At 40.4% G+C, this 12,668-nt stretch overlaps 1 protein-coding gene across 1 annotated transcript in view; it reads left to right on the forward strand.

Moving 5' to 3' along the window:
* The window catches only part of LOC117515332 (kinesin-like protein KIF21A), a 249,863-nt gene that overhangs the window by 166,008 nt on the left and 71,187 nt on the right, over positions 1 to 12,668 (forward strand). Inside the window, 6 exon segments of the mRNA XM_034175837.1 lie at positions 4,301 to 4,408; positions 4,477 to 4,545; positions 6,397 to 6,542; positions 8,987 to 9,131; positions 9,280 to 9,474; positions 9,674 to 9,775. Coding sequence (XP_034031728.1) covers positions 4,301 to 4,408; positions 4,477 to 4,545; positions 6,397 to 6,542; positions 8,987 to 9,131; positions 9,280 to 9,474; positions 9,674 to 9,775 — 765 coding nt within the window.

Raw genomic sequence — 12,668 nt, forward strand, 5'->3', positions numbered from 1 at the left:
GAACTAAACTTTTTCTCTGCTCTACTTCACTATGAAGCTAAGAGTTGATACAAATGCAAAATTTGGACTGTGCAGAATTTCTCCATTCAGCCACAGAAGCTTATAACCTCAATGTTGTCTAGGTGTCTTGGTGGCTTTCCTCACTTGCATCCTTGCACAGTCACTCAGTTTTTGAGATCAGTTTACGCCACACAGATTTACCATAGAGTGCCATACTGTTTGCATTTCTTCATAATTGATGTAAGTAAAGTCCAAGACATAATCAGTGTCTTGGATATCTAATCTATACATTCCCTGACTTGTCTGAAGAAAACTGGCAATAACAGAATGATTTACGTGAATTATACCAAAGGGGACCATTACTAATGCAACCCATCATCTTAGCTTTTAGATTTTTATGAAGTTGTTTGATTTTAAGGAGGTTGCTTTAAGAATTTTTATATTGAGAAGCCTGAATTACTTTAAGCATCAATGCACCTGGTAGAAGGACCCTATTATTTTTGTGCTGATTTTTGTTTTACACTGAACGAAAATATAAACACACTTTTGTTTTTGCTCCCATTTTTCATGAGCTGATCTCAAAGATCTAAAACACTTTCTGTATACACAAAAGACCTATTTCTCTTGAATATTGTTCACAAATCTGTCTAAATCTGTTAGTGAGCACTTCTCCTTTGCTGAGATAATCCATCCCACCTCACAGGTGTGGCTTATCAAGATACTGATTAGACAGAATGATTATTGTGCAGGTGTGCCTTAGGTTTGGTAGAAAAACTGCGTATACAAAAAAAATGACCAAAGATGATGATAAATCACTACTTAAAATTGTTTGGTGTCAAAACATTCTCTGAAGCAGGACTCTGAAAATGCTGGTCAGAAATCTTGAATTTTTTAACTTTGTTTTCAAATTTCTTGACTTTGAGTTTGACCATACAGTAGTGTTCAGAATAATAGTAGTGCTATGTGACTAAAAAGATTGATCCAGGTTTTGAGTATATATCTTATTGTTACATGGGAAACAAGGTACCAGTAGATTCAGTAGATTCTCACAAATCCAACAAGACCAAGCATTCATGATATGCACACTTTTAAGGCTATGAAATTGGGCTATTAGTAAAACAAAAAGTAGAAAAGGGGGTGTTCACAATAATAGTAGTGTGGCATTCAGTCAGTGAGTTCGTCAATTTTGTGGAACAAACAGGTGTGAATCAGGTGTCCTCTATTTAAGGATGAAGCCAGCACCTGTTGAACATGCTTTTCTCTTTGAAAGCCTGAGGAAAATGGACGTTCAAGACATTGTTCAGAAGAACAGCGTAGTTTGATTAAAAAGTTGATTGGAGAGGGGAAAAATTATACGCGGGTGCAAAAAATTATAGGCTGTTCATCTACAATGATCTCCAATGCTTTAAAATGGACAAAAAAAACCAGAGATGCATGGAAGAAAACGGAAAACAACCATCAAAATGGATAGAAGAATAACCAGAATGGCAAAGGCTCACCCATTGATCAGCTCCAGGATGATCAAAGACAGTCTGGAGTTACCTGTAAGTGCTGTGACAGTTAGAAGACACCTGTCTGAAGCTAATTTATGTGCAAGAATCCCCCACAAAGTCCCTCTGTTAAATAAAAGAAGTTACAATTTGCCAAAGAACACATCAACTGGCCTAAAGAGAAATGGAGGAATATTTTGTGGACTGATGAGAGTGAAATTGTTCTTTTTGGGTCCAAGGGTCGCAGACAGTTTGTGAGACGACCCCCAAACTCTGAATTCAAGCCACAGTTCACAGTGAAGACAGTGAAACATGGTGGTGCAAGCATCATGATATGGGCATGTTTCTCCTACTATGGTGTTGGCCTATATATCGCATACCAGATATCATGGATCAGTTTGGATATGTCAACATACTTGAAGAGGTCATGTTGCCTTATGCTGAAGAGGTCATGCCCTTGAAATGGATCTTTCAACAAGACAATGACCCCGAGCACACTAGTAACCGAGCAAAATCTTGGTTCCAAACCAACAAAATCAATGTTTGGAGTGGCCTGCCCAATCCCCAGACCTAAATCCAATTGAGAACTTGTAGGGTGACATCAAAAAAGCTGTTTCTGAAGCAAAACCAAGAAATGTGAATGAATTGTGGAATGTTGTTAAAGAATCTTGGACTGGAATAACAGCTGAAAGGTGCCACAAGTTGGTTGACTCCATGCCTCGCAGATGTGAAGAAATCATGAAAAACTGTGGTTATAGTACAACTAAATACTAGTTTAGTGATTCACAGGATTGCTAAAAAAGCAGTTTGAACATAATAGTTTTGAGTTTGTAGCATCAACAGCAGATGCTGCTATTATTGTGAACACCCCCTTTTCTACTTGTTTTTTTTACTAATAGCCCAATTTCATAGCCTTAAGAGTGTGCATATCATGAATGTTTGGTCTTGTTGGATTTGTGAGAATCTACTGAATCTACTGGTACCTTGTTTCCCATGTAACAATAAGAAATATACTCAAAACCTGGATTAATCTTTTTAGTAACAGAGCACTACTATTATTCTGAACACTACTGTATGTGATGCTATTTAAGTCATGACGGGTATTCTTGGGATTACCAAATGACATGAAATTTGGTATTTTGCTCGAACACAGAACAACCTAGCCATATCCAGAAAATAGCCGGTAAAATCGCTGGGTGGCGCTATAAACAATCATAGCAAACAATAATAAAAATAATAAATAATAAAAAAACAACTTCTAATAATTTGTTAAATTTCAGTCACGTAGGAAAACTTTACATATTATTGCAATCAGTGGAATGATTTCTTTCCATTGGTAAAGGCCACGCCCATTTGTGCCTTGATTAAGTGTAATTTGTGTACTCAATTCATGCGCAATTGATCCGCTCCCCAGTGGGACAGGGTCCTAATCGTGTAGGCCATAACCATCCACGCTTGATTTTTTTTCGCGATATTCCGAAATATGTGAAATTGGCCTGAATGAACTTGTCTCTGGAATATTGACATAGAAAAGCCTTTGGCCAATGTCACACTTCATTGTCCCCTCACTCATGAACAAGACCCTGAGGTACTTGAACTCCTTCACTTGGGATAAAACCTCATTTCCTAACTGGAGTAGGCAATCCATCGGATTCCTGCTGAACACCATGGCCTCAGATTTAGAGGTGCTGATCCTCATCCCAGCCGCTTCACACTCGGCTGCAAACCGATCCAGTGAGTGTTGGAAGTCACAGCTCGATGCAGCCAGCAGGACCACATCATATGCATAAAGCAGTGATGAGACCCTGAGCCCACCAAGCTGAAGACCCACCTCCCCCTGACTACGCCTCGATATCCTGTCCATGAATATCACAGACAGGATTGGTGACGAGGTGCAGCCCTGGCGGAGGCCAACCCCCGCCAGAAAGAAGTCCGACTTACTACTGAGGACCCGAACACAGCACTCGCTTTGTGATTACAGAGACTGGACAGCCCCAGGGTACCTGATCATATGCCTTCTCCAAGTCCACAAAACACATGTAGACTGGATCGCAGAGGTGGGACGAAGTCACCAGCAAGTCATGAATCGGCAAGTCTCAAGTCATAATAACCACCAGTTGTTTGCAAGCTGACTTGAGACTTGACTTGAGACTTGCCAATTCATGACTTGAGAATGACTTGACAGTGACTTCGTCCCAACTCTGCTGGATGGGAATACTCCCAGGTACCCTCCAGGATCCTTGTGAGAGTGAAGAGCTGGTCAGTTGATCCACGACAAGGACAGAACTCGGATTGTTCCTCTTCAATCTGAGGTTTGACTATCGGCCGAACCCTCCTTTCCAGCACCTTGGAGTAGACGTTACCAGGGAGGCTGAGTAGTGTGATGACTCTGTAGTTGGCACACACTGTCTGGTTGCCTTTCTTAAATAGGCAGTCAGCTCACCACTGCATTACTTCCACCATTTAAGGGAAGTCTGTGACCGCCCTAGAATGCAAAAGTATACATTTTTGGCAAAATGAAACATACGCTTCGTGTTGCAGCTTGCTTCTCCGTGGTCCCTGCTTGGGGCAGGCCTGGAGTCGCGGTGACGTGGGGAGTGCTTGGACCCTTCATATTTGCTTGCAAATCTAGTTTTATTTGAAATGGCATAAAAAAAATGTGTGAAATACCAAGGGGCCAAATACCTTTTCAAGGCACTGTATGTATATATTCACTAAGAGGATCTTCACCGTCCTAATCAATGCTAAATATTACTGCTGCAATATAATTATTCTGTATACACAATATATTTCACTTTCATCTTGTCCAGGTGCGTCTTATGAAGCAGATGAAGGAGCAGCAAGAGAAGAACCGAATGAACGAGTCTCGCAGAAACAGAGAAATTGCTAGTTTGAAAAAAGATCAGCGCAAGCAAGAGGTTTGAGAATGAGATGGACTCTATTTCAGTGTTTTAACATAGTTTGACAATAACTGTTTGTTCCTCAGCACCAACTGAAGTTACTGGAAGCTCAGAAGAGACAGCAGGAGCTCATTTTGAAGAGAAAGACAGAGGAGGTGAGCAAATTTATAAAAAGTTTTAAAATGAACATTGAGCATGTTTCTGGGCTTTCTTTCTGTGAAGACTCTGTTGTCCAGGTGGTTTCCATAGTAGAGAAGCTTGACTCTTCGACTGGACTCGGTTGCTTGATGCGAGGATGTTTCGTTTCTAATCGCAGAAGCTTTCTCAGCTAAATTTCTTGCTCTGGTAGTCTGACTTCTGTCTTGACTCTTGTAGATAAGAAAAACTTACATCCACATACTTTCTAGATGCACTGTACCAGCTAACTATGTCCAGGGACTGCAAGCTAAAGGGAGGAAGCATGAGGAGAACAGGAAGTCAAACAAGGAGAGATACTAGAGAAGCAGAGCATGGGAGGTAGACATTCTGGCACATTAAATTTTTTTTGTTTTCTTTTTGTTCATATTTTCTTCTCTACAAGAGTCAAGACAGAAGTCAGACTACCAGAGCAATAAATTTAGCTGAGAAAGCTTCTGCGATTAGAAACGAAACGTACTCGTGTCAAGCAACCCAGTCCAGTCGAAGATTCAAGCTTCTCTACTATGTTTCTGAGCTGAACAAAGATAAAATTCATTTCAGCATTGAATATTATTCTAATTTTGTGGTGGGTGTGGTTTGTGTGACAGCTTGTATAGAGTCTTTTTTATTTATTTATTTGTTTAATTTATCTCTGACATCTTGTGTTTAGGTGATTAAAATCAATATACCTAATAAGGGCCATATTTCTCAAATGTCAATAGAAATAAAAAATAGGTGTTTAAATCAATAATTAAAAAGAATATTGCAAATGCGTTTTCTGCTGTGAAGCTAGAAAACACATGTGAGACCACATACCACCAAGACTCAACCTTGATTCTTTTTTTATTGTAAACCCTCCACCCCCTGCTTGAAGCAATTCAGTTTATTTAATTTTCATAGGGCCAAATCACACCACAGCTGCCCAAGGCGCTTCACACAAGCAAGGCCTAACCTTGGTCAACCAAGGTCTAAGCAAGAAAATTCATGACCCTTGACTAAAGAAAATGGTGACAGAATGGGTCAAGAATGCTGTTATTGACATAAAAAGCTCAAACTCATGTACAGTGCATCCAGAAAGTATTCACAGTGCTTGATTTTTTTCCACATTTTATGTTACAGCCTCATTTCAAAATGAGTGAAATTCCTTTTTCTCAAAATTCTACACACAATACCCCATAATGATGGTGTGAAAAAAGTTTTTTATTTTTGAGATTTTTGCAAATTTATTAAAAAACAAAGCCAAAAAACAAAACGGTAACAACTAATAAATCATATGTAGGGCTGGGGTTTGAACCGGAAACCTTCTGCACTGAAACCAAGCGCACTAACCACTTAGTCATTCAAATAACATTAGAAATAGTAATTAATCCAGACTTTCTGGATGCATTCACATACTTTATAGATGTACTGTACCAGCTAACTATGTCCAAAGACTGCAAGCTAAAGGGAGGAAACATGAGGAGAACAGGAAGTCAAACAATAGAGATACTAGAGAACCAGAGCATGGGAGGTAGACATTCTGGCACTTTTTTTTTTTTTGCTTTGTTTTTGTTAATATGGTTAAGACAGATTGTTACCCCACTGAGTCTGATCTGTTTGAATTTTCTTCCTACAATCACAAAATGCGTGGCAGAGGTTTTCCTCACCATTTTTACGAGTGCCCTTGCTCAGGCGGTGGGTAAGATTTAAACCTTGTGTGTCTTGCCTTTGGCCAACCTATGTGGTGATTTGGTGGTGTATAATTGAATTGAATTAAATACTTAAGAGACGCTTTTAGTCCTCTGCTGTGCTCAGTCAACTGGATCTTTCCCTTTGCTTGTGTGTGTCAGGTCACGGCTCTGAGGAGGCAGGTCAGACCCACTTCAGGTAAGGTCGTCAGGAAAATCAATCCTCCAGAGCCAGTGCAGGACTCTGCCTATCGCACCTCCTCTGGGCGCATGTACTCCTCAGGCAACACCACCCACAATGGCACTCGGTGAGTTTGATGTGGATACACAAAGGCGGATATTAGTAGTAATTCCACAGAGCTAATCCACATTTTACCCAGGAAATTTCACATTACAAAGCAGCTGTTCTGAATACCAGCATCACGAATGGTGTGTGTGTGTGCATGTGTGTGAGAATGTGATCCTAAGCACACAGCCACCTCCCTTGATGAACATTACAAATGTTTCAATGATTGAACCATCTTTTATAGAAAAGAAACATTTGATCCATGATTTTTTTTTAAACTTCTTTCAGGGTTTCTACAAGCAACACAGGGTGAAAATTATAGAAGTCAAAAATACACACCGTGTTTTCCAGAGTATGTTGCATTGGTCCAAAAATGCCTCTTTGAGAGGAAAAAAAAACATATACAAGTTGCACCGGAGTGTAAGTTGCATTTATCAATTCATGCAAGAAGAAGCAAAATGGATTACATCGCTGTCATTTATAAGGCACGCATGGTGTAAAGGAGCACAGCTAATGAGCCACTTGTCATTATTAGGGCACAAAATGCAAGTAAACTGCTTCTTTCAGCCACTGAACAGACAATCATATGTGAGGTGAATGTAACACGCAGTGAAATGTTTGAAAACCTAGTGTATCATTTATATATTTACAGCACAAACACTGCTTTAGCCACCGGAATAATTAGTCACCAGCTAATTAATGTTTTTTGTTGCAAGCACAAACTACTTCTTTAAGCCCCAGTCATATGTGAGCTGAACGTACAATGTAATTTAAATGTAATATAAACTCCTTTTATAGTACACTTAGAAAGTAAACTGACCTTTAATTTTCTTCTTCCTGTTAAAATTGCTGTCCTTGTACTTCCAAATAAGGTTTCTTCCAAATAAAAATAAGAAAAACTAAGTCATCTTCATTTCAAGGCGTGGTCTTCCAGTAAAAAAAATGCATTATGGTAGCGGTTTTTTTTTTTCTCCCTTTCTTTTGTTCATGTTCATCTTCTTCCTCTTACTTGATGGCTCCTTCCTGAAGAATGGCATCTTGGGACAGATTTGACACTACACCCTAACTTTGGGTGAGAAGAGGGGCTGAGGTTGTGCCGTGGCTGGGGAGCATTCGCCCTCCTTCTCTCATGCCAGCTGAATGCACAGGCCAACGGGCCCGCTTTGCAGGAGGTTTATACCTCTAGACTGACACAGGGCTGTTTCCATGGATCTTCCCAGCTCCGGACCCGCCTGAACCCTGTTTTGTGATCAGAGGACACTGTGTTTCATTTGAGTCTCTTTCCAGAGTGCAGTCAGCTGTTTAGGACTTTTCCTCTTCCTCATATTTAATAATTAAAGGTGGAATATCACACAGCCTTTTACATTCACTGATCTCTGTTTGATTCTGTGTTGAACGTTTCCCAAAGTGACAAAGCGGTCCAATGCAGACTTACCTTTTAAGTTCAATTGTAATCTGCTCACAGCAGCATTTATGCTTCCTATTTAGGTTTACGTTGTTGCTCTGCTGAGGAAATGAACATCTGTTTGTTTGCATGCACACAGACATGAGCATCTGTTGTCTGCATTTTTGCAGCGCAGTTCTTTGTGCCATTAGACACGCTTTGCTGTTTGGTAAAGACATTTGTTCATATTTATTTGCTTGAAGTGAGCATGACTGCCAGTTGTATTTTATCTGGAGGCCGACATGAGGAACAGCTCAAAATAGTAACGCCATGATAATCACTCATTTTAAAATGCTTTAGGTGTGGCCTATCTCGGTTTGAAACCCGTGCTGAAAGCAATCAAGCCCTGTTAGGAAGTTTTCACCTCTAAAAGGCAGTTAGTTTAATGGTGTGTTTCTCATTTCAAGTGTAAAAAAAATTGTGGTCATTAATCCTGATCTCCCCCATATACAAGTTGCACTGGACTATAAGTTGCAAGACCTCTCAAACTTGTAAAAAGACTGCGACTTGTACTCTGGAAAATACTATACTTATGGATTAAGTACTGCTGAAAGTTCCCAAATGCCCTTGAACCTACCACTTTACTTTTTTTTATATGTAGTAAAGAGGATTCCGGGTTTACACAAGTCAGGAATGTCTCTTGGAGCCATTTTGAAACAACTTCAGATTCCAGTAGCATTAGTTCAAACAGTTGTACACTACAACTTATTGGAAGGTGGAGCCACTTTGCAAAAGTCTGGAAGGAGATGCAAACTTTCACCCTCAGCTGAGAAAAAACTTAATTGGATGTTCAGGGGGGGAAAACAGGAACCACCAAGGCACAGTCCTACTATGAACTGGAAGCTGCGTCAACCAAGTTTCACATCACCATGGACTGCTGCAAAGTCAGTGCCACATAAAAGTGCAAAATATTGGGAAAGGATGAAGTAGTAGGGCGACGGGACAGTTTTGGGATTGGGGCTTAGTCTCACAGTTCCTCAGAGGGGTACTAACCTATAAATCTTTGGATTATGTTTGTGCAGGTCTTCCTACAGACGTACAGTTGGGCTTTACTCCACCAGAGTCGCCCGCAATAAATGGCAGTCTCTGGAGCGGAGGATCACTGACGTCATCATGCAGAGGATGACCATCTCCAACATGGAGGCTGACATGAATCGTCTTCTCAAAGTAAAATGATACTTCTTTTTGTAAATGAAATGCCCCCCCCTCCCCCCCCTTCCACTTTCACAAACTACTCCATAAACATTCTGTACATTTTATGGACTAAGCGGTGTGTCTGTCCTCTGAACTGTCACTGTCTTGTTTGTTGTCACAGCAACGGGAGGAGCTGACCAAACGTAAAGAGAAAGTAATCAGGAAGAGGGACAGACTGGTTAGGGAGGGGCCGGAGTCGGAGAAAGCATTACTTCCCCTGAATGAGGAAGCAGACGCGTTGACGGCCAACATCGATTACATCAATGACAGTATCACAGACTGCCAGGCCAACATCATGCAGCTGGAGGAGGCCAAGGTGAGGTGGCTGATTATCCAACTGTGTAGAAATACAGTGAATACTTTGAGCAGAACTCATAATTTGACACTGGAATTTACGAGTCTGACTTTGGCTTGGCAAAAAAAGGTCACGGCATAAAGATGAGCACAAAAGTTCTTTCATGACTTTGTTGGTGGATGAAGCTGTATGAATTGTCCTTCCTGCTCTTTCTTTCCAGGAGGAAGGTGACACAGTGGACATTTCTGCTGTGATTGGCTCATGTACACTGGCTGAAGCTCGTTTCCTGCTGGATCACTTCATGTCGATGGCTATTAATAAGGTGCCAGCACAAAAAATGACACTGGTTTAATTATATCCATACTGATTAATCAAACATCTCCTCATATGTCAATTGGAAGACTATTTAAATCAGGGATCACCGCTTTCTCGATCACAGTCCACGAGTGGAATTATACGTCTTGAGATCATATGCATGTTCATCTGTATGTGCCCAGTCTAGTTGTGCATTTCTAACTCTAGGTGGCACTGCAGTAACTATAGTTACATTTTAGCTGATACCCCAAGAACCGTAAACTGCCAAATTCCATCAAATATAAACCACCTTTCCCTGTTTGTTACAGCCTCCAAATGATTCCTTTCATATTAAAAACTGAAAAGGAAACTTAAACTATTATGAGGCTGTTTGACTTTACATCAAACTAGGTGTATGTTATCTACAGACTGTGCTGACAAAATGTAGTTCAGAGAATCAGAGTTCTGACATTCTGTTTCAAAGCTACACGTCAAAGAAATTTAAAGCATGAGGTGTAATGACTCTACGGATAATATCTTGCCTTGGCGTGGTGCGTCTCAAGGACGATGTACACAATTAAATGGTAAATGGACTGCATTTATATAGCGCTTTTCCATCTGCATCAGATGCTCAAAGCGCTTTACAAATAATGCCTCACATTCACCCCGATGTCAGGCTGCTGCCATACAAGGCGCTAACTACACACCAGGCGCAATGGGGGATTAAAGACCTTGATTTTCCAGTCAGGCTGGGATTTGAACCGAGGATCTTCTGGTCTCAATCCCAGCGCCTTAACCACTAGACCATCACCTCCCCCAATTACTATGATATTTAGTGGACACACACCAAATTCCATAGGGGGCACTACATTTGACACATCATCTCAAGAACCACTTGAACTAACTTGTTGTTGTCCATTCGGCTGCTCCCGTTTTGTGTTCGGGGTATCCGGGGTTACGCCGGATGCCCTTCCTGACGCACCTCCAGATTTACCTGGAGAAACACACACAGCCACTGGTATTCCAAAGAGGTCTCCCATCCAAGTATTAACCAGGTCCCACCACTGCTTAGCTTCTGAGATCTGACGAGATCAGGCTTACACAGAGCAGATCGGCTGCTAAGAATACCCATCAGGTACTTAACCAATAACCCATAACCTATCAGCCACAAAGTGGCCGATGAGTTTTGTATGTGCAGCTCCTCCTCTTTGGTGGATTTTAATTAAACCTAACATAGTGGCAGCACACCATATGCACATGTGCAAGAAGCAAAGTAATTCTGGTACAATGTCTTCAAGGAAAGATATCACACTGAATGATATTAACTTCACAAGTGCAACTCCTCCTAAACTGCTTCATGGAATTTGGTGAAACTTCACACAGTGGTGGCACACCATGTGTGGATCTGCATGAAGAAAAGTAATTGTGGTGCAGTGCTTTCAAGTGGAGATGATTGGGCATTAATTTTAAAAACATCTTTTTCAATTACAGTTAATTTAGGTATTTCCTCAGTCATATCGTACATGTTTATGTAGCGATCAGCGTGTCCTTCTGTCCATCCATTGTCACTTGTTAGCACAGTATCTCAGCATAAGGGTGGACTTAGGTGATCCCCAACACCACTCAATTACGGTGACCTTGGGGTCAATTTAAATTTCACAGCAAGATATTCAAGAAATTATTGCCACTGTTTGCGCGATATCTCTATAATCAGTTGACCAATTTTTTTCATATTTAGCATATAAGTGTACCTGGGGGATCCCCCGACAAGTCGATTATGGTGACCTTGGGGTCAGTTCCAAGGTCACAACAAGATATTCAAGATATTGTCATTGCCACACCTGTTAGAATGATATTTTAAGAACCAGTTGACCAATTTCATTTATATTTAGCATACATAGGTGTGTGTGTGTGTGTGTGTGTGTGTGTGTGTGTGTGTGTGTGTGTGTGTGTGTGTGTGTGTGTGTGTGTGTGTGTGTGTGTGTGTGTGTGTGTGTGTGTGTGTGTGTGTGTGTGTAGGGATATATATAGGGATGGGTATTGATAAGATTTTATTGATATCGATGCCATTATCGATTCTGCTTATCGATCCGATTCCTTATCGATTCCCTTATCGATACCTCGTGAATTTTGTACTAAAAGTAGGCTTTACAGGTTTTCTATGTATTTCATTGAGTCTTAAAGTAAATAAATATGAAATTGGTCACTGTATCCTTGATCTCTGGACATAAATAAAAACAAACAAAACGGTGTTTCGCTTTGAAGTTATTAATTCCGACTGGACTCTATCGTTTTAATTTGACTCGGCAGAGAGCCATGCAGTGTTTGGAGCTGTGTGAACAGAACGGTGGACGATTCTCGTTTCTATCTCACAACAAGACAGGAGTCCCACTTAGTAACTTTAATCCGCACAAAAGTGAATCATGATTGACATATTCAGGGATGAAAGTGGTGAAAAACAAAAAAAAGCTGAAACCCAAAATTACCCCCCCACACCACCCGCGTGAAAATGTTTCAATTCTAGAAGCTCTGAAATGCAATCTGGGACTATTCCAGACGATAAACTGGAGTGAGTGCAGCATCCATTTTGGTGAGAAAAAAAAACAACTTATTCAAATTCATTCCAGTAGTATTCTACTCTTACTAGGATACAGCAGTTTTCTAGTTTGGCAGATAGTTCTGGAGGAAATCACTGAAGAAATTAACACACTGAAAATATGGTTTGACCGAAACAAACTGTCATTAAACTTAAATAAGACAGAGATGAAGTGGAGGTGTAAGAGTCACTAGGTGTTCACAGGAAACACTTATTTATTTCTGTATGTATGTATTTATTTATTTATGTATGTATGTTCATTGTAGTTGCTTTTATATTTTCTGTTGTGTTTCTATTCAGGTTCTTTTTGTCTCTTTCTCTCAAA

Source organism: Thalassophryne amazonica, chromosome 8 (genome assembly GCF_902500255.1).
Source record: "Thalassophryne amazonica chromosome 8, fThaAma1.1, whole genome shotgun sequence".
Taxonomy (NCBI): Eukaryota; Metazoa; Chordata; class Actinopteri; order Batrachoidiformes; family Batrachoididae; genus Thalassophryne; species Thalassophryne amazonica.